The 22,269-nt window shown below is 39.1% G+C and overlaps 1 protein-coding gene across 6 annotated transcripts in view; it reads left to right on the forward strand.

The window, feature by feature from the left end:
• tenm2b (teneurin transmembrane protein 2b) overlaps positions 1-22,269 on the forward strand; it is a 368,733-nt gene that overhangs the window by 217,877 nt on the left and 128,587 nt on the right. Inside the window, exon 1 of one of the 6 annotated variants that reach the window (XM_055181250.2) lies at positions 15,427-15,779. The exons of 4 other annotated variants lie outside the window; for them this stretch is intronic. In XM_055181250.2, the coding sequence (XP_055037225.1) occupies positions 15,764-15,779 (16 nt within the window). In that variant the 5' untranslated portion in view covers positions 15,427-15,763. Of the gene's footprint in view, positions 1-15,426; positions 15,780-22,269 lie in introns of those variants that run through there. One more of the 6 variants, XM_055181252.2, reaches the window with a different exon arrangement.

Genomic DNA, 22,269 nt, shown 5'->3' on the forward strand with positions numbered 1-22,269 from the left:
GACATGATTTCACAACTTTTCATTGGCCATTTAGGTATGTGACGCATACTGTATACGGAAATAAACCTGGACATTCAATCCGCCGAAAAATCTAAAAATCTGCAAAATGGACATACGTGGTTTTCATCGGACAGCGACGATATACTGTATATTAACATATTAACATTTTGATAAACAAAAACCTGACCCTAAAAACCATCTTAAAATATCATAATCTGATGATGAGGTTTGGAGCATCAAAGTTTGATTTCTCATTGATTTCAATCTTGGACATCTTATGCTGTGTATACTCAAAACACGAGCATCACATTTTCCGCTCTAGATTACTCACAGGATTTAACTTCATGTCATGCGAATTTTCCGCTTAAGTTCAATGTTTTCAACGGAGAAGACGCATTTGAAGTGAATAGCGTGTGTTTGCATCGGTCCGATCTATTTGCATCTTTGCATTGACTTGGTATGTAATCTATTCAATAATAGTTAAATAATAGTAAATAGTTAAATTCGTTTCTGCTGTGTATGCTCCATTACATAGTCAAAGATATCAATGTTATATTTTTGTAGGAAATTATATTATATTATGTAGGATGATTTAACAGTAAATCACACAAAATATGACTTTAGCTGGGTTTTCACAGACTGAATCACAAATATACATACATTTAATCTGTAACCAATTTAAACTTTAAACCATGCAAATTTTATAAACATTTTTTTTAAATGAGCTCCTGAATCAATCAATAATTTAGCTACTTTATATAACATACTGGGGTGGTTTCTCTAGTCCCAGACTAAAACGCATCTTTGAGCTGCTTTAATTTAAAAACATCTTTTCCTGTTTAATTTCAACATATTTCATTGACATTGTTTTGTCTTAAGATGCACACCTGTAGTGTTTTTGTAAGGTATGTTTGTAAAAACTTCTTAAATGACCTAATATAAATAAGGCCTAGTCCTGGATTAACCTAAACCCTGTCCGGAAACCGCCCCACTGTGTTATAAATACATTATGCTTTAGAAACTGCTATTCATTTTCCATGGTTCAGAGACTGTTTAATATTGCATTACTTGTAGTGTGTTACAGTAATACATTTATGGCATTCACAATATGAATTAGAATTCTGATAAGCACCATTTAGTTCAGATGTGAATTTGCTTTATTGTCTGTGCAAATATAACTTGTAATATAACAGTTATGTTATAGATGTGGCTGGTTAAGCTTGCATGAGCTAATTAACCTGTTAACAAAGTGCTTACATTTTCTGTGATTCGTTTCTTTGAATGAGCTCTTCTCTAAAACCATTACTTTATCTTCTGTTTCTGTCAATAGGGTGTTTTACTTGAAATCTTTTAATTATTGTCACAAAGTGTCTATTTTACCTCGTCTTCAAAAAGCAATTTCATTCACGAGACCGTTAAACTCAATAACCTTCTATTTTCCTTCAGATGTATTAGTTTTGTTTCCCGTTGTTTTGCAAATGCATTTCCCTTTTCCTCTTTAACACGCTCTCTCTTATTCTTCTGTACCCTCCTCCATGCTGAGAGGAGAAACACAGTAGGAAGGAGATATGTCGCAGAACTAGAGCGACACTGACGGCGACACAGGTAGATTTAGATTTGCTTTGTTTGTGTAAAAGGGCTCCTCATATTCCCTAGATTTACTCTGTATGACAGGATTGTGTGTGACAACAACAGGGACTTATCTGCAGGTAGGGGAGGTTTTTACTGTCCAAGGGACACTCCACTTTTTTTGAAAATATGCTCATTTTCCAGCTCCCATAGAGTTAAACATTTGATTTTGAAATCCATTAAGGAGCTGTCCGGGTTTGGTGCTACCACTTTTTGCATAGCTTAGCACAATCCATTGAATCTAATTAGACCATTAGCATTGCGCTAAAAAAAATAACCAAAGAGTTTCAATATTTTTCCTATTTAAAATTTGACTCTTCTGTAGTTACATTGTGTACTAAGACCGATGGAAAATTAAAAGTTGCGATTTTCTAGGCAGATATGTCTAGGAACTATACTCTCATTCTGGCGTAATAATGATCAAGGACTTTGCTGTTGTAACATGGCTGCAGTAGGCGCAATGATATTACGCACTGCCCGAAAATAATCCCCTTGGTTACTTTCAAAAGCAGGGGACTATTTTCAGGCGCTGCGTAATATCACTACGCCTGCTGCAAAAATCAACCACGGACATAAAGAAAATCGCAACTTTTAATTTTCTGTCAGTCTTACTACACAATATAACACAGTCTCCACAGACCATCCCCTCAAAGTAATCAGGAAAGAAGCGGTCGAAAGTGGACAAAAGAGACGGATTTAAAGTGGTGATATGCACCTGAGATGATGATAGACGTAATTCTATTAATATAATTATATTTAAATTTCGCAGTCGCGCCAGTGCGACCTTTAATGAAAACTAGTCGCATAGGCAGGAAAAATACTCGCAAAAGGCGACTATTTTCGCAGTCTGGGGCCCTTGATAAAGTTATCTTGTTTACAGATTAAGACAATTTATGTGTTAACTAGCAATAAAAAGCTAAGCTTAGGTTACTACATCATCAATTGGATTCAATGTCATCACCACCAAGCTTCTGACAACTTTCAGACTTTATTTAAAACATTTAAAAACATGTTCCCTGTTAAGAAAATAATCCATGTACAGTATGAATTGTTGTTGGGAATTGTGTCCATGTTGTGTTGTTCATCTTCATGCATGATGACATCCAAACAATGTCTGTAGTGCCACTTGTTAGCAACCTTGCATTTAAAGATATGTAAAAGTCACGATTGAGGGTATTGTTTTATGTTGTAGAATAATATGTGAAAATGTCTTGGGCTTGTGTTAACCCAAGATCTTATTTGTGGTGTTTAACCAAAAGCCTTTGAGACGATGGAACCAAAAGTGCTAAAATGCCAACTCGCTTTCGAATTTTGCGTACAAAAATATATCATCCCTGCAGCACTTTATTGTGTCACTATCCATTACTATTAAATTATAAAGAGGCAAAGGTCTCCCTTCCTACCTGTTACATCAGAATTGACACTGAATGTATCTTGAGACAGATTATCAAGACACCAAAAAAACGTTAAAATACTAATCTTAGTCAGCGCGATCCAACAGGAATTCGCACGTATTTTACAAGTTGGCTAATTCATATGAAGTGAATCGTACAAATGAGTATGATTATTATAAAAAGCAATAATTAAACCCCACCCCTAATCCCAAGGTCACGGGGGAAAGTAAATCATACAAACATGCACAAATGTGGTCATGCATATAAATACGAATTGGCCACCTCATATAACACGTATTGTATGAATTGCCATGAGATTGTGTTGATCTTTGTGTCTTAATGACTATAAGCACAGTATACATTTTTTTATTATAAAACTATAATTTAACTAGCAAATTTCACACCCGACTAGCAACTAGACTCAGCCATACAGAAAAATAAAGCAGCATATATCACGCTTGAATTCAAGTGCCTTTACGTGTCTCCCCTCTGTCTTATCTTATTTTAAAGAGTGACATTAGTGCCATGCTTCGTTACCCACTAACAGGACCTTTCACAACCTTCATTAACATCCTCCACTCATGTACCGGGAGCATTTTAAATGATCGTCCCTTCATCTGCAGCATCCATTATGCTGCCTTCCAGGTGCCAGGCCCGTTAAAGTTGTCCTCATATTAACGTGCTTGTTTTGGACAAGGAAACTTTCACGCCCCAACTTCATCCATTCCTCTCCTTCTCACACATACACATACCACCTACAGTGGTGTGTCTGCAGGTTTTATTTAATCTTACACAGCTGGCAAGGACACATCAGACTCTATCTCATCAAACCATCCACTCGACCCCCCGAAGGGCCGTATAGGACGCGTCGGCCTGCTGGATTCTCCACAGAGATGTCCGGAGCTTCACAGCCGTGATTTCATTCCTCACAGTCACATTCCGGCTTTGCGCCCACCAATCTGGGTGGATGGACGTACCGATAAAGAGCCTCAACCGCTCTCTCCCTTGATATAAAGCTTAATGTTTGATGGATGGCATTTGCTGTAAAGTGATGGATCTCTTATGTCTCTGAAGGTTTGTCTTAATTGCAGCAGAGAGAGGACACAGTTCAGTAATGGGATAATGGTGAAGCAGGACCAGGCTCTTGAGTGAGCCTAATCAGATTCCCTTCACCATGCATCTCAGAGCACTCCTGATTGTTTCGCAGATCTGGGCCGAGCCCCTATAGTTCTCAGGGTGTGTACCAACAGAATTAGGATCACTGTGACACCATGTAGCATTACCATCCATTACTAAAGCAGCTCTGTGATTTTCCATTTACCTGGGATGCTCAATCTTGGTCTCGAAGATCTAATTTCCAGCAGAGTTTAGTCAAACACACCTGGCATCAAGTTCAGGCCATGATCGAGATCCTTGGATGGGTTCTGGTAAATGACAGGCAGATGTGTTACTGTATATGTCCACTGGTGCTTTTTAAAATTGTTGCATGGACATCCATATCAACCGAGTTTGTCACATAGCATGAACCACATGACAAATGATATCATATTCAATAATGCATAACCTATACGACGAGGAGAAATGAATGTTGGTGTGCGACGTTGTGTTCCCCAGGTACCACTGTAATTAATTAGGGAGAAGTCAAAGGATCGCCATCAGCATTTCTTTGTTTGTTTGTTAGTCATTTTTCTTTTCAACTTGGAAAGGTGAGCTGACTCGCTGCCCAATTAATGGTCTAATTGAGAGTAAATCTCAATGGGAGGCATTAGATTACATCAGACTAATGACCTACAGCCTTTTTATGTTACACAGGGACTGGGTAACCCTCAGTTGCTGAGAATAAGAGATATTGCTGGTCTGTTTTGTAATTAGGTGCTCTTTAATTTAATAATGTTAATAAAGTTATGGAATTAACATTGAGCATATTTCTTTATACATATGCAAAAAGATCAGTCCGGACCAGTGTGTCCCAAGATTTTTCATTCCTGACCCACTTAGGTACCCACCAAATTTTTTTATAGAAATATGCAGAAAAATACATTTAGAAATACCAAAAGAAGTTAGTAACAGCACTCCAATATATGGTGCTTTTGCACTTTCGGCGACCCAAGTTCGATTCCCGGTTCGTGGACATTTGGTGATCCCATACCCCTGTACTTTTCTGGCCTCTAAACTCACTGTTAATTAAAGGCAAAAATGGCAATGGCAATCCAAAAATATCTAATATCAAAACCATTGTCATTAATTGCCATGCTTCTGTGTCATTCACTACAACAACCAAGTGACTTTAATGGCACTTTTCCCTTGCATAGTACCCCATGGGTCAGGTCAGGTCAGCTCATTTCACTTTGGCTTGGTTCGCTTTTCCATCGAGTTAAGTAACACTCTGGAGTGGGAGGGATTATATACGTGTCATTATATTTGTGCTGCCTACTGTTGTGACATCATACAAGTGAGAACGTTGTTGGAATGCTCATACATCCCCATACATTCATTTATTTCTCAGTCCGTCACAAAATTAAAATTGACCACCACAAATAGATGTTTGCACATCGGGTTTATCACAACCTCTGTCTCACGTGACAGTTTCTGTACAAACACCCGTGGCGTCAGTCGACGCGCTTCGCTGAGCCCCATTTAAGTTGCATTTAAGAATATATGCAGACTTGCGCGTAGCAAATGTGCCACAAACTGCAAGTCTGGAAAAAAACTGTAATGGTGTTACTGATTCTCAACCTGTGGATGTTTTTCATCGCTAAAAGGGAGTTAAGGACCTTACAGTAAAGCACAGATGACAACAGGTTTACTCGAGACAGCACAAGCTAGCATGAAGGTAAAGCTAATCTTTTACATTAGCGATGACGTGTCACGGCTAGTCCGTGTCATGTTTTGTATGTCTCCGCTTACGTCATCTGGACTATTCACAGACTGATTGCTCATCTCAACTGTTCCTTGTTTAGTCTTTGTGTATTTATACTGTTGTCTGTTTCACACTTGTCGCCGGTAGATTGTCATTGCAACCATGTCTGTTCCCTGTTTTGGATGTTCCTGTGTTTTGTTACCTGTACTCCTCGTGTTATGATTTCCAGTTTTATCATTAAATGTTATTTATTTTCCGAGCTCAGCATTTGTGTCCTCACTTCACCTCCGTGTCGTGACATGACGCTGGTAGTGACGTTTCTCTCAGACCTATCAGTGATCTACAGTGTTTTCGCGTCACGTTTTGGTATCAGCTCGGCTTACTTGGAGACCCAACCGAGGTGGTAAAAGTATCAGTTACTACGTACTGCACCCAGTGGAAAAGCCCCCAAAAGTAAAAGTGGGTTCACACCAAAATATTTTTTACATCGTATAAGATTTTCAAAATGTGACAGACCACAAACATGAGGATAAAGAATCCTAGATGTAACCATTTAGCTCCTATAGTGTGTGGTGTGCCATGATGTGTCAAAGACAGCACACCAGTCTCGACTGTGAACGCAGGAAATCTCACAGAGATCTTGCGATGTCTCTCGCGGCCAAACGTGACTTTACAGTAAACAAACATGGCGAACAACGGGTATAAAAATGACATAAAATGTGCTTTTGAACATCGCTGATGTCTATCTCACTTTGGACTGTGCCTGCTGTGCCATGACTGTAGTTGCTAAGGTTTCGTCTTCCATAATCTTGCTTTCTGATTGGATATTGTTTCGCTTCACGTGATAATCTCAAGAGCGTGCACGCGCTTGTCCTTGAGGTTCCCCCCACACATCAGGATTTCTGATTGTGAATATTAAACATGTTTAATATTTACGATTCGCAATCGGGGTGGCTCCGATGTTCTTCTGATCAGGTTTGAACACTCTCTATATCACACAAAGGGAAAATTTGATAAAATAATTTGTAGAACCATCAAGAGAATCGGGACATAGCTAGGATTGTCGGAAGGGTGGAAATCGGCCCAAAATCATCCTGATTATCTTTTGGTGTGTACCCAGCATAAGCTGACCCGACCCAAACTGTGGGGTACTATGCAATGGAAAAGCGCCATAAGTGACCCACCTGATCCCACAGTGCAACACCCTAGGGTCCTGATCCACATTTGGAAAACCCCATGGTCTAGACGACCCAATACTGGACACTTTTTAAAGTTATTTTGGGTGTACAGATTGGGCTAAAGTATAATCGGAAGCATAATTTATTCAAAATGTCATTTTGCTATACAAATACACAGTCCCTTAAAAAACTTTATAATCCTGTCCTCGAGAATTGCCTAGAAATATGGGCTCCGCGTTGCTCAAGACAGCAGAATCTATTTCCTCTTGTGTAAATAGACAACTGCAATTGTAGCGCAAATGGAAAGATACCTATATTTAAAAAGATGATTCAGGTGGATTTTGGTATATGTATACATGTATATTTCTGCTACCTCTCCTGCCATTTGCTAGGCTGGTAAAAATGGTATACAGTAAGTATTTAAGGTCCCCACTGTACCCCCTTCACATTACCTCTACAAAAACTACCCTCTGTTCTTTAATCTCCTCTACAGCCCAGAAGGCACTGCACACACACATCTACAGACTTAATTCTCAGCGGTTCGCTCACACACTTGCCCTTTTTATCTCTGGGGCTTTTTTGTTGGTTTGTTCTGTCCAGCATTTCTCCATCCAGTCTCATTGCCTCCATCGCTCTGTCTCTCTCACCTTTAATAAGCCAGGAGACCGAGCCGCAGAGGCAGCATGGCTCGGGGAAGCTTTTCCCGCTGGGGCCTTCACCCCCCCAACCCCCCCCCCTTCCCTTTTATTTTCAGGTGGGAGACATGACTTGGTGTCTCCGTCCAGGCCCAAGTGAAATTTAATGAGCGGGGACATCCGCTTTATGAGCAGAAATCTGGACTGAATCGAGGGCTCCAGGGGCAAACAACATAGGAGAAATAGAAAAGTGTCTCTTTGACTCAATGTTCTCTTTCCCCGAGGACGAGTGGACGAGGAATGAACGGCATCTTCAGTTATACTTTGCCACCGCTTTCAAACGCTTTCAAGTTGAATGGTTTCAAGCATGTGCACCTTAGGCTTGTAAATAAAGGTTTTGAAGATTTAAAGGTTTTCAAAGGATGTATGAGCATTGTTGAACAGACGAATTGAAAAGCTCAAAGAAGTATCATAAATGCTATTTTGCGGTCTACATTTAATTCAAGGTTTCCTTCACAATGCTCACCTTTGTTGCACGGAGTAACATATAAGCATTCGTCATAACCACAACGTGTCCCAAGTGCTATTTTTAAAAATTTGAGCTTTCATCGCTGCTCTGGAACCTTGCGGAACGCAGTTTAATTGTAAAAAAAAAACAGGAATGAGAGATCTATTTGCATTCAGCGAAAACAAAAGAGAAATGGGTGCGTAGAGAGTAACAACTGCGTTTTATTAGCTTGAATGGCACAAAGACTTGCACAAGTCTATAGCACCTGGCAGTTTGCAAATTCAGTGCAGGCGTGTGGTTTACTCAAACAACGCTGGCGTAATTGCTTTCCGCTCACTGTCATCACAAAAGAACTGTTACACGCGGCAAATCTTGCTGCTCTGAATGAAAAACTGTATGATGTTGCTCGAAAATGTCTCCTGTGGAACACAAGGTATTGGTCTATTGTGTTTTCCTCTATTTGTTTATATCATCAGTAGGCATATCAGCACTAGCGATCAGGCCAAACAGAAGAGCCTGGGTGTGCGTGTGTGTGGCACCGCATTCCTCCATATCTGCTTCTTTCTAAAACATTACTGATAATTGCATTTTGACTTCATTATGGGACGACTAGCAAGAGGCCAAATTGGATCTGTTTATCTGACGCCCAGCAGTGTGGAAAGATTCCATTTAGGAAAAAAATGAGGCTTTCTCGTGCCATTTTTTGATAGGGGAGTGGTTCCCAGCATGGGAGTTTTGACATGGCAGGGGAGGGCAAAAAGGAGAAATTACTTCATATATATTAGCCAAACAGAAACAAACAAATCTTGAAAATAAGTTGGCCTAAATAAAGTGCAGATTGGAATTTGAAAAGAGATTGATGCACCTTCGGGAAAGCCAGAGCCAGTGACACCACGGTGACTTTCTCTCTCCATCTCTTTATTTCTTCTCCGTCTCTTTCGATTATAGGAGGTAATAGAGGCTGAGGTGCTTTCAAAAGCCTTTCTCTGCAGTATTGATGCCATTTTGACAGTGACTGCTTCTGGAATGTGAATGTCTGAGATGAAGAGGAGAGGATGCTGCCACCATACAATAGCCCGACTGCCATGATCAGAAGAAGGAGAAAGCTTGGTGTCCCTGTGGAGCAATGACAGACAGAGACGTGAAGGACAGCCAGACTTAACTTTTATTAGTGTTGATTCTTTCTTCAAAGCCAATCTGATACAATATCAGATGTAGCTTCTTTGTCCAAATAAATGATGAACTTTGGCTGCTCTAGCCATACAGAGCACCAAGAGCATTACTTATGTATTAGTCTTGCATAGTCCAACATTTCACTATTGGCATTATACCACATAAACATAGCTTTGTTTCCAGGTCGACCGGTGCACCCCGACTCCCAGAAGTTGTGTAAAACCAGCCAATCGGATCTGTGCTGAAAATCTGGCATTTTTCATGCTACAGTAAATGCATTAAAAGGTCAGCGAATGGACTGCGAGCCGTCCGTGGACATCAGAGGCCGGGACTTTTTGTGAAAAGCTAATGCATTATTATAATGAAACACCTTATGTTCGTTGGTCTTTACCCAGACGCATGCCAGGAATTGAGGAGAGCTAATTGATGACCATTATCAGAGTTCTCATTTAAGAGGTCAAAGATGGGTTTCTTCCCCTCGGTTTCAGAGCTTCGGACAGACAGCAGGTTATTAGAAAGATGTGTCGTGGGCAGAATGAAGACGGATCTTCCTCAGCATTCTGGTCAGCTCTCTGAACACCTGAGCGGCTCATTAGAGTACTTAATGTTCTGGTTCCACTCTCTGCGTTTCAGCTCGGGAAGATTCTGCCCACGCCGCATTAGATCAGTCTGTGACTTTCGTGCTCGACTTGCGGGTCGCAAACCGAATGTTTGACTTTGAGAGCATCCTTTGTCATACCCGTCGTTGTCAAAACGAACAAATAACTGTAATAATAATGTTGATTTTGAAATGTTGTGGTTGCATTGGATTGTAGATGCATTTTGATTCAGTGGTTTAGCTTGATTCATCTGCCTCAGTGAAACATCTGCTGAACATTTTTGTTAGGGCTGCACGATATTGGAGAAAAATGTGATATGATAATTGTTGAAGTTTGTAAAATCTAATTAAATTATTCATATTTTTTACTTAAAATGATATAACCAACATACATTTTTCACGTTCTTTCCGGGAAAAAGAAAGCATCCCTCTCTTTGACTCGCCAGTCTCTCTTCTACCTGCATCAACCTAAAACTACTTTGACTATACATAACTTTCTGAAGTATTAAAATCATTCAGTTATTGCAAAATATTATGATATGAACATTTGCGGTATTTCGATCATTTTGATATCTCTTGCTGCCCTATTTTCTCTAATAGAGGTTGAGGTTTTGGTCTTGGCTGTAACTCAGTACAAAACTTTGACTATACGTAACTTTTTCAGTGTGTTAAAATCATTTGGTTATTGGAACCCATTGCGATATGAACTGTTGCGATATTCCAATCATTTTATATCTCTTGCTGCCCTATTTTCTGTAATAGAGGTTGAGGTTTTGGTCTTGGCTGTAGCTCAGTACAAAACTTTCACTATACATAACTTTCTGAAGCATTAAAATCATTCAGTTATTGCAAAAATTACTATATGAACATTTGCGATATTTCGATCATTTTGATATCTCTTGCTTTACTATTTTGTGTAATAGAGTTTGATGTTTTTGTCTTGGCTGTAGCTTAGTACAAAACTTTAACTTTATGTAACTTTTTGAAGTATCAAAATTATTCAGTTATTGCAAAACATTGCGGTATAAACAATTGCGGGGGGGTCAACCAGTTTCGATATCTCTTACTGTGTTTTTGGTTTTGGTCTTGGCTGTAGCTCAGAACAAAACTTTTTACTATATGTAACATTTTTATAGAATTAAAATAATTTGGTTATTGAAAACCATTGCGGTATGAACAATTGCGGTATTTCGATAATTTGCTATCTCTTGCTGTCCTATTTTGTGTAAAAGAGGTTGAGGTTTTGGTTTTGGCTGTAGTTCAGTACAAAACTTTTACTATACATAACTTTTTTAAGACTCAAAATCATTCAGTTATTGCAAAACATTTTGCGATATGAACAATTGCGGTATTTCGTTTGTTTCGATATCTCTAATAATGGTTAAGGTTTGGCTCTTGGCTGTAGCTCAGAACAAAACTTTTTCTATACGTAAAACTTCGTCTATACTTTTTGAAGTATCAAAATCATTCAGTTATTGCAAAACATTGTGATATGAACAATTGCAGTATTTCTGTTGTTTCAATATCTCTTGCTACCCTATTTTCTGTAATAAAAGTTGAGGTTTTGGTATTGGCTGCAGCTCAGTACATAACAACATTGTTGAAATGCAACAGGAATGCACTTCTGGTCTACAGCGGTTGTTAAACTGAGACAAGCAATGCATCCAGACATCAATAATATATGAGGGTGATGGACAGTTGTTCATCTATTCATTCGTCTGTAGACAGTGATGTCATTTTAAACTGATGTTGACTGTTTCTACATGGTGTGTGTATTTGTGTGAGGGTGTATTCACTTAACATTGGTGCTCAGACAGCTTATTTGTTTCATTTATTGGGTCGTATATAATAGCACAGTGTGAAACTATGTTATTTGTTTTTGAGTATACATATTTTAGTGATTATTTGAAGATTTTTTTGTGTTTGGCTCTGAACTAAGTTGAGGCTGACTTTCTCACCCCTAATGGAGACTCAGGAGCTTTGAATGTCGATGCACACAGTATCTCAGCGAAACAAGACCACCAAGGGAACTAAGTATTTTCAAGCACTATTTCTTAAAGTGCGTGTCTATCATCAGTACCGTTTTCCTTGTTAGCAAAACTAGGAAATCTCATTTAGTCATAAACTGAACAACACCATCGAACAAAGTTGTCGTGTATAGGACAATTGATGCTGTATTGCTGCTCGGTATTCATCTGCCGCTCTCGATTTCCCTTGTGTTAAATGCTGAATGTTTCTTTGAGGAAGTGTAATGCCTCCAAAACATTACATAGAAATGTACCATTCACAGCTTTAGAGTTTATCCTGCTGTTTAACCGTTTCTGAGGAAAACAGTAGGGCTGCAAGCCATTGCAATGTCTGTCTGTTTCCCATCATATTTTTAAGCGGGTTTATTGTCAAAGAGTTGAGCTTGGCCTCTTTTCTTGCTCTTTTAAATATGTGCACATATTGTACAGTTTTTCTTTATACTTTTTCATAGTCTCTCTCTATTTCTATTGTTCTTCTCTTCCTCCATCTCTCGCTCCTGTTTGTCAAAGTGCTAAAGCAGCAGTAGTTGCGCTGTCTCTGGGCGCTTGGCTTCTTTGTGAGTGCTGGCAGCGGGGCCCGTGCTGGGGTAATGAGGACGGATGCCCACGCGTGGGAAGAGCCGGCTGCTTTGTAGTGTCTCGCCGCACAATGCGAAGGTTCTTGGAAACAGTCGAGGCAAGGCATCGCTACAGAGCAAATAGATCCCCACGCCAAAAGAACGTCAGTTTTAGGCGAGACAGTTTGTCTCTGAATTAAGCTCTAATGAGATCACTACTTGTGTTCACAGCCAGTGTCTCTAAAAGGGAGGGTGTGCCATCGCATTTGTCTTGGAGGCAAGTGACACCACCTGGCAGTGCTAGAGGTGTTGCAAGGGTAACGTTTTGTGCTCCTTAATAATTCCGAACACGCACATAAAATCATATTTTCATAATGTAACCCAGTCTGAAAACCCAGCTAAAGTGTGTTTTACTGTTTTCTACATAAAATCATGTTAGGTTGTGTGAAAATATAACCTTCGTATCTTCAATATTGACTGAGTAAGGTCATGTCAAAGATTTAAATCAATAAGTGAAATCAAACTCTTGATTTCAGAGACAGGATCACGTATGTTTATGTAGCTCATGTGGTAGAAAAAAGGTACAGATTAAATGGGCTGCAAGTCGCTTTAGATAAAACTATCTGCCAAACACACATATAGGCTAAATGTGACCCGTGCGGGCAAAATGAGTGTGAATGTGCATGGTGTAATTTTGAGCTAGAGGCAAAAGAAAGTAATGACAGTTTTGGTCAAAATGTAGGTTTTCATGAAAATAAAGTACATTAAGCTCTAAATAGTCATTAAAGGTGCAGTGTGTAAATTTCAGCAGCATCTAGCAGTGAGATTGTGAATTGCTCAGTCCACTGTTCACCGAAACGCATGGAGAAGCTACAGTAGCTGCCACAGGACAAACATGTCATTGTCAAAGACAACTTTGTCCGTTAAGGGCTTCTGTAGAAACATGGCAGAACAAAATGGCAACTTCTATGTAAGGGGTCCCTCGATGTATGTAGATAAAAAGGTCTCATTCTAATGTAATAAAAACATAACGGTTCATTATGTAAGGTTTTTATACACCACTAATAATATAGTTTTGTATATTATATTGCATTTCTGTCAAGAGATCCTTCCAAAAGTTACACACTGCACCTTTAAACATCTAAAATTATCTTTATTTGTAAGTTTTCTGACAGGTGTACCATAAATGTATTCCTAAATGTTTAAGGGTTTATCATAGTTGTGAGTATGCTCTACGGCGTAGCCGCGACAGCGCAGGATACACGTCGGTTTTCATATATACTTCTGCGTCGTTGTCCGCATCAATGTGCAAACACACGCGCAGACCGCTGGTAGCAGTATCCACGTGTGCAACCACAGTAGCAGCGCGACCGTCAATGAGGAAGAAGCTTGGCAAGTTAACCCACAAACGAAGAAGAAACAGCAACTTGTTTTCTATGTTTTGAGAAGACCAGCAATGATGGAAGTAAATAAACAGCGACTTTTGTTGCAGTTTGAGTTAAATCACTCCTCAACTTGGCTCATATTTGTTTTCATCGTCGCAAACGGAAATACCTATGATGCAGTTTTTTACCTGACTATGGATAACCTATGGTGTAGCTACGGCGTAGAGCTTACGCACTACTATAAATCGGGCTGTAGACCTTACGCATGACTATAAATTGGACTTTAATCTAATACAAAGACCTGTTTTCATTCACATGCACGTGACATTTTGGTTTCGTTTTAAAACATGCAGGAATGAGAAAATAAAGTACAGGCTTGCTTGATGTAAAATAGTTATTAAGAGAGATAAAGTTCGGGACCCGACTAATGTAAAAAAGTTATTAAGAGCAAAAAGACAAGCGCTAACTGACAGATCCAAAGCTTCCACACAGACACGCAAGCGCTCGACCCTTATTTATACTAACATACATGGAATTACAGTTTTAAAAATATCTGTTTTGACAAGAATTCATGCAGATTTAATCTGTAATGTCTTCAGTGAATGTTTGGTTAACTGGAAAAATATCTGATGTGTAACATTATACTAGATCCTTGCATTACAGTAGATTCTAAAACTGTCTGTGTCGATCAGACCATAAAAGAAAGAAAAAAGTGTAACATATGAAGAGTTTGGTTAAAAAATATGAAGATTTTCTAAACATTATTTGGAAACTCTTTATATATTTTCCTTATAGTATTGTTTTTGAGTTTGTGTGTAGCTTTGTCGTTTTTTTTTTTTTGTCATATTCCAACAAGTTTTGAAGTTTTTTACCAGAGAATGTGGCAATGTGCTCATTCCGACTCATTTTACAAGCACGAGTCACAAATTGAATGCAGTGATGATGTCACGGTATCTGTTAAAAGTGCAAACCTCACAATCACAGAACCCGTTACATCTCAGAAATCAAAGGGAATTTTTAATATTTTTATAGTGTGACAACAGAAGTTATGGTCAGTTCCGATTTATTCATTTAATGAGGATTAATCTGCTATTTAATATTTTAAGTAAAGACAGAAAAAAACATTTGCTCTACCAGTAAAAGCACATTAGTTAATACGATTATTATACAGATTTAAATCAAGGACACTCAAAACAGAAAATTATTCAAATGTATCAATAGATAAAAGAAACCATTTCAGCAGGGCATGAACATCCTCAAAATCTTGAAGTGATTTTAACGCAGCAACTGTATTAAATATGAACCTTTCAGCATCTGATTAATGAATATCGATCTTTGGAAACGGTGTTAGTGGAAAAAAACATCGATAAAACAACACCGCGTATCCGATACAATTACTTTTGGTTTCCTGAGGCTCGGATGGTCACAGAGACCACGAGAGCCGCGACACTAGGGCGCGTATATATTTTCAGGAGGAGAAAGACGAATTGGCATGAGGGGCGAGCAGGAGGAGCCCTGATTCAAATCAGCTCAGTGACTGTTACACACTATGAGCTCACCTCACCAACCTATCGCTCAGTCACTCACTCACTCGCTTCTCACGCCTCTCGGTGAACCGCACGCTGCCGCGCGCCTCTCCGTAGACCTCCGTGTTGTCCTCGCGCATCCGACTGACACCTGACACGCAACCGGACTGACGAATACAACGGACGCAAAGATTTAAAATTCGCGCCGTTGAACACTTGTAACGTTAATCGTAACGGCAGTGATGCTGGAAGTATGACTGAGTGAGAGTGTGAGAGGACGCTGTGCTTCCAGTATGGAGAAAAGGAAAGGTAAGAGTCTTATTTGAGAGAATACTCTCTTTTGGTCGGTTTCTTAAATTGAACATTATCAAAGATTTTTTTAAGGGTTATTTTGTTATTTCTGAGGTGAGACTTACTGTAAGTCCAGTCAGAAATAGAGGAGCGCCCGCCGATGCGCTGTCCGCACGCGCCGTCTGGTGATCTGTTTTGGATTGTTGTTGGGGACACTGACAGTTTAAATGAATTTACTTCAACATATATTTATATACGGTCACGTAATGTGAAGACAAACATTGGAGAACAAGTTTCTTAATAAGGTTCATTATTATACCAACACGTCTGAGAGTCAAGCAGTGACAAATTTTGTTAGTGAGTGAAGCAGTAATACGTTTTATAAATCACTTATGTTAAATTGCGCGTGGGCGTTTGTACACGTATGAATCTTTTAGCTTCACAAACATGATTTATGTTAAATATTATAATCAAGGTATAGTTTATGTTCATTAGGAATGAATAATGATCACTGCTTCTGCAATATCAGTGTATTTCTATTCATGCACAGTTGATCTGTTACATGTAATGATTGCTGCCTGATAAGTCTGGGAAACACGCCATGGATAATTTATAGCCTACTCCAGTTTTGATTATGTCAGGAGACACACCCTTATGTAAAGTTTTGGTTGGTGACATCCTGATTGCAATCAAAATTTGCATTTGCATGTTTTTACATTTTTGTATCTGAATATATATGTTGAACCGTACCATAGCCAACAATTTCTTAGGAATTGTGCTACTGCGTTATGTTGTCTGTAATAGCTGAACATATTTCATGATTTATGAGGAGTCGAAGAGCAGTTACCTTTGCGCCCCCTTGTCATCCTATTCCTCTCCTCCCTGGCCTACATTTCAACGCACATATATGACAAGCTTAGAGACAGGGAAACACTCCCTCTCCCATCACACCAGACTCCGTCTTCCAGGGATAATTTTCCTCGCATCCTCCACTCATCCCTGCCTCCCTCACTCCTGCCTCTACTTTGAGTATCATCGCTGGTTTTGTCGAAGAGGAAGTGCATGAGAAATGGTGCACACTCCTTCAGCTTAATGGCCTGTGTCTCAAAGGGCCACTCCATCATCACTAATAGACAGGAGTTTAGTCTGGACTAAGTTTAGTCAGTCTGCCAGTCTTCTCTTGTGCTTTGTTGTGCACGTTTTTATTCGGCTGAAAAATGTTAATGAATAGCATGATTGGAAAGCAAATAGTGTCAGCTGTGTTTGTACTTGCTGCTTGATTTAGTAGTTTGATGGGTCCAGTTATATAAAGCTATATCCAGTGAATGTCAAAAAATCGTGCTTTTTGAATAAGTAGGTCATATGGAATTAGCTTTTTCTGTTAAATCCTCAGTCTGCTCTTTATGTTAATTACAGCAATGTGCTTTCTTTCTCTCTCACTCTCTCTCTCTCTCTCTCTCTCTCTCTCTCTCTCTCTGAATGTATAAAGCTTTATATAGAGAATAAAGAGTACTGGTTTTGTAGCAGTTATCATTGTCATGCTAATGTACAGGATTCCAACAATCATTTTAATTAAACGTCTTGCATAACAAGATTTTCTTCATCCAGAAAAGAAAACATTCCTCCAAATATTAATATTTATAAAGCCCTTTTCATTTACGTTTCAAAGCACACAGTTTCTTTCTAGAGTTTTTTGGCAGGTTTTTCTTAGCAATTGCATATATTGTGCCGTATTTACGGTCTTAATTGTGCACTGGATGTCCTACTGTATCACCATGCTGTTGATCATCATACAATAACCTGTAATAAATGCACGAGCTTCTCAAAAGTACACAGTCAGGATTTTAACATCTATCGGCCATTTGACTTTGTTATTTTGTGTGTGTTTTTCCGCTTTATGTATAAGCAAGTGTGCATGCGTGTGTTTGTGATAGCTCCCTTGCTGTACAGAAGTTGCATCACTCTCAGCTCTGATACTCTATAGGGGGAGCTGTGCTGAACAACAGCCGGCATCTCTTCTCCTCGGGGTGTGATGATGCAAAGCATTGCTGAGTTTGCCTCAGTGTAGCGCTCCTCGCTACTGGACTCGATGGTTAGCCTGGGCCTCGTGTCAAACGTCACGGCCTCACTCTGTCCAGCCTAATTCAGATTCAGACACCTCTACCCCTCTCCTCACTAATGACCGAAGACAGCTGTTCCCCTGGGCCGCTCTCATTGCCTCTGGACACTGACATACACGGCTGTCACATATTTCAGCTCTGACTGACATCTGCCTCCCAGCTCTAGCGCTTGAACAATCGTGAACTCCATTAGATTAGGCACAGCTTATTTCAATAATTCATCACTAGTTATGACAGCACAGAAACTTACATGAAGCCGGTATCTCTCTGTGTTTCTGCTGTTTGTGTGATTTATACAATATGTTTTGAATAACCATTTTGTAGAGAGTATAAAAATAAACGAAGATGCGGGGTCACCGATAATCTCATCATGCGAGGGTGCCGATACGATACATATAAACTCATTACCGCTGAGACCTGCCGTGGGAGAAGTCTGAGCAATATGGTGTGTCTGTGACCAACTTCAAAGGCTTCTGTTAAATTTAGCAATCCCTGCTTATGGATTAGAAGTGCCTTAGCGTGTGCGATGGGAAATAACAACACGTCCATGTTAATATTTGAGACAACGATAGGAGAGACTATTAAATTGTGTCTTGTTATGCAAGTAATTCAGACAGGCGTAGGACAAGGCTGTGAGCTGATTGGATGAGCCAGGCGTCGTCGTGTAGAGAGGCACACTTTCATTGGTTGAAACTCGTCCATCTTTGATCCTTTGCGATGCTGACGAGTTCTTAAGATTCGAGACATGGTGGGAGGATGTTTTTTGGAGATGGGAAGAAGCTTTAGAGAAAGACAGTAAAAATGGAGGAGAGGGTGAAAAAGTAGGCCACTTTTGTTCTGCTTGCGACATCAGTAGAGAATATCATCTCTGTAGCTGCAGTCGACTGGTTGTGGCAGTAATTCATGCCTTCATAGAAGAGCCTTAAGCTGATAATAGAAGATAAGTTTTACTGTAAGTGCTGCTTTATGTTATATGATAGCAGACTCAGCAGTTCACAAGCAGATTCTCTTTTATGATTAACCAGTCCAGATTGACTGATAAGTAGTGATATTACCATACGACTTAATAGCTTGTACCATTTCATCTGAGACATTTTTATTTGCTTGACTAGTGCACACTACTTAGTATGATTACTTAGCTTTTCTCACCTTTTATGTTTTTAGGCTGATATAAAGACAGAAAACAAGCCCATGACTTTGTGCATATGCTTGCCAGATATATTCTCAGTAGTCGAAGACTTGTTTACGATATGATTGACCAGTCTTCAGGTGTTCTCAAACAAACAAGAAAGCAGTAATGAGCAACAGCCAATGAAATTGCAAGCTTAAAAGAGCGTGAGAGGAGGACAAAGCAGTGGCAAATGGAGCCCAAAAAACATCAAAGTGTGTCTCTCCCCGGCAATTTCTCATTCGTAGTTTTATTGTATTCTCATCCGAAATGTTATTCCTTTATCTGTTCTATGCATGTTCGGTTCTAAAACAACCACAAAATTGTCCAAAAAAAAATTATGACGATAATATCTATGATATATTATTTCATTTTATTTCATTATTTTGCAGATTACGATAACAAACTGTATTTTGCATCCTTTAAAAATGTGTCCCCAGAGTACATTTGTGAAGTTTTAGCTTAAATTCCCATGAAGATAATTTATTACAGTGTGTTAAAATTGCCACTTTGTAGGTGTGATCAAAAATGTTTCCTTTTAAATGCAAATTAGATGATGAAATGCAAACACTGATCTGTCTCTCTCTCGCTCTTTCTCTCTCTCTCTCTCTTTTTGCACTAAATGGCAATGCCGTGGTTGGATAGTGCCAATTAAGCAGCAGTATTATTATAATAAGGTCCCCTTCTGACATCACAAGGGGAGCCAAATTTCAATGACATATTTGTTCACATGCCTACAGAGAATGGTTTACCAAAACTAAGTTACTGTGTTTTTTCTTTTTCTCACATTTTCTAGGTTGATAGAAGCACTGGGGACCCAATTATAGCACATAAATATGGAAAATGTCAGATTTTCATGATATGTCCACTTTAAAACTGAAGCACTGAGTTAAAAGATGACGAAACACTGCTTTACTAACCATGCAGCATACAAAACATGTCACTGTAATACAGATCTGCAAATGCAAACTTTTGTAAAACACAGTAGAGCAATAATTAATGACTTATTGCTTTAATATAGTGAGTTCCTCTATCAGCCATTTCAAGTTGTCATGTTTATACTAGTTTATTGTTCATAGTTGGTGATCCAATAGTCCATTTGAAATTATTCTTAAGAACGAGCTGTATTCGTCAGAAAACACTAAATAACTTCTCGCTGTCCTCTGTGTGCGTTTGTGCGTCTGCGAGTGTGCCCCACCTGCGACACAAAGATGACAAAGTATTTGAAATAAATATGACATTGATTTTTTTCAAGTCGTACACACACTGCAATTAAATGTGCTGCTACATCACGCTCTGAATGCACATGCACACGCTGAATTTGTGGGCACTGAATGTAGTAACGTATTTGAAAAGACATACCCATACATTTAAATGTTGTCTCAAAAATGATTATGGTTAAGGTTGCCATTTGTATTAATTCAGTAGATTGTGACACCTAAACTAAGCCGACCGGAATAGACCTGCAACCAACATACAAGAACCCACAAAGTGTTTAACGCCTCTAGACGTGAAGACAGTTGGCGTGTAAGCAGATGACTTGCCCCCAAACTGTTCTACTTTCCCCAAAAATAGAAAGACTCTCCCCTGTAATAAACTGCCCTTTGGGGGTTTAAAGAGAAAGGGTCACATTTTTGACACTCGTGTCATATCACATTATGGCCAATGATAATGTCTTGTAGGGTCAAATTATTTCATTTACTGTAAGAAGCAAACAAATGTGGAGAGACATGGGCTGGTGTGCTGTTTACGTTCAGTAACATAGCTTTGTGGTATATCCACTGAACTACTAAAATCATGATTTATAGCTGTAACATCATCTAACAGAATCACCATATACAGTACGGCACTGCAATGAGCAGCTATGCTGAGATTTTGACTTTCTTACTTCCTTATGTTTTGTATCATGCAGCCTCCATCTGGGTAACAAACTATTTGCATATTTACAGGCAAAACTTTATGTTCATAACTCCAAACAGTCAAATTAAATTGCTTAAATTTTAAAACAGATGAGCAAATAATATACAAATAAGTGACTGGTTCTTGGAAACAGTTTTGTGCTCATTCTTTCACGAGTCAGCTGCTATGGAGTCAGTTGAGTGCTGCTGCTCTCTGCCGCTCCGCTTATTGAACTGAGCAGACACAGAGAGAGGCATTTTTGTCTCGGGAAAGCAACCTTGTGCTTTCGCTAGATTTGTCACTAGGTGTTTTTTGGTAGAAAAGCTTTGCTAAAGGGGCCTTAAAAGTCACTAAGTTGGCAACACTGGTTTGTGCGTAGCCGAAAATGTGATGGCGCAAGTATAGGGTCTGACTGACTGTGAGTTAGGGGTGTGACGGATCACAAGACTCACGGTTCGGATCACATTACGGTTTTTGAGGCACAGATCCGATCATTTTTCTGAAAAAAATGGGTGGGAAAAATCTAATAAGAACAAATAAAGAAATTACAAACATTTATAAAAAAGTACAAATTGTATAAATTAAATATAATTATTATTTTTTTAGAGCTACAGAAGTGATTTTCTCTTTGTCTTGGGTTGTTTGATTAACATTAATGACACAGACTTAATTAAGGTTAATTGAGGTTACTGTCTCTTTAAGAAGCACAGACTGGCCTCTTATCTATACATATACACTTAAGACATAAACAAATGTTTTTATTAGTGGTATATTTCAAGATCATTTTGTTTGTATGTGTCTCTGTGTATGCACTACTGAGTGCACTTAAACCCACGCGCTCACACACAGATGGAGGGCGAATTCCAAATTGCACTTTGGTAAGGAAATGCAGCATAAACACATAAAGTGAAAATTACATTGTTTTTATTGCTCTATTCGCCAAATGTATTTTAATGAACCACAGTATGAGAGACAGTAGCGAACTCTTTCTAAAGTTTACACATCAAGGGCCCTATTTTAACGATCTAAACGCATTGTCTAAAGCGCACAGCGCAACGTCTAAATGGGCGTGTCCGAATCAACTTTTGCTAATTTAACGACGGGAAAAATGGTTTGTGCGCCGAGCGCATGGTCGAAAAGGGTTGGTCCTATTGTAATGGGAGTATTTTGGGCGTAACGTGCAGTAAACCAATGAGAGTCACAGCTCTCATCCCCTTTAAAAGCAAGTTGCGCTGGCGCTATGTCTACGAACTTTGTAAAATGAAAAACTAAGCGGAGGAAGAAGATCCCCAGTTTAAGATTAATGTTAAATAATTGTATT

This window comes from Misgurnus anguillicaudatus, chromosome 9 (genome assembly GCF_027580225.2).
Source record: "Misgurnus anguillicaudatus chromosome 9, ASM2758022v2, whole genome shotgun sequence".
Classification (NCBI taxonomy): domain Eukaryota; kingdom Metazoa; phylum Chordata; class Actinopteri; order Cypriniformes; family Cobitidae; genus Misgurnus; species Misgurnus anguillicaudatus.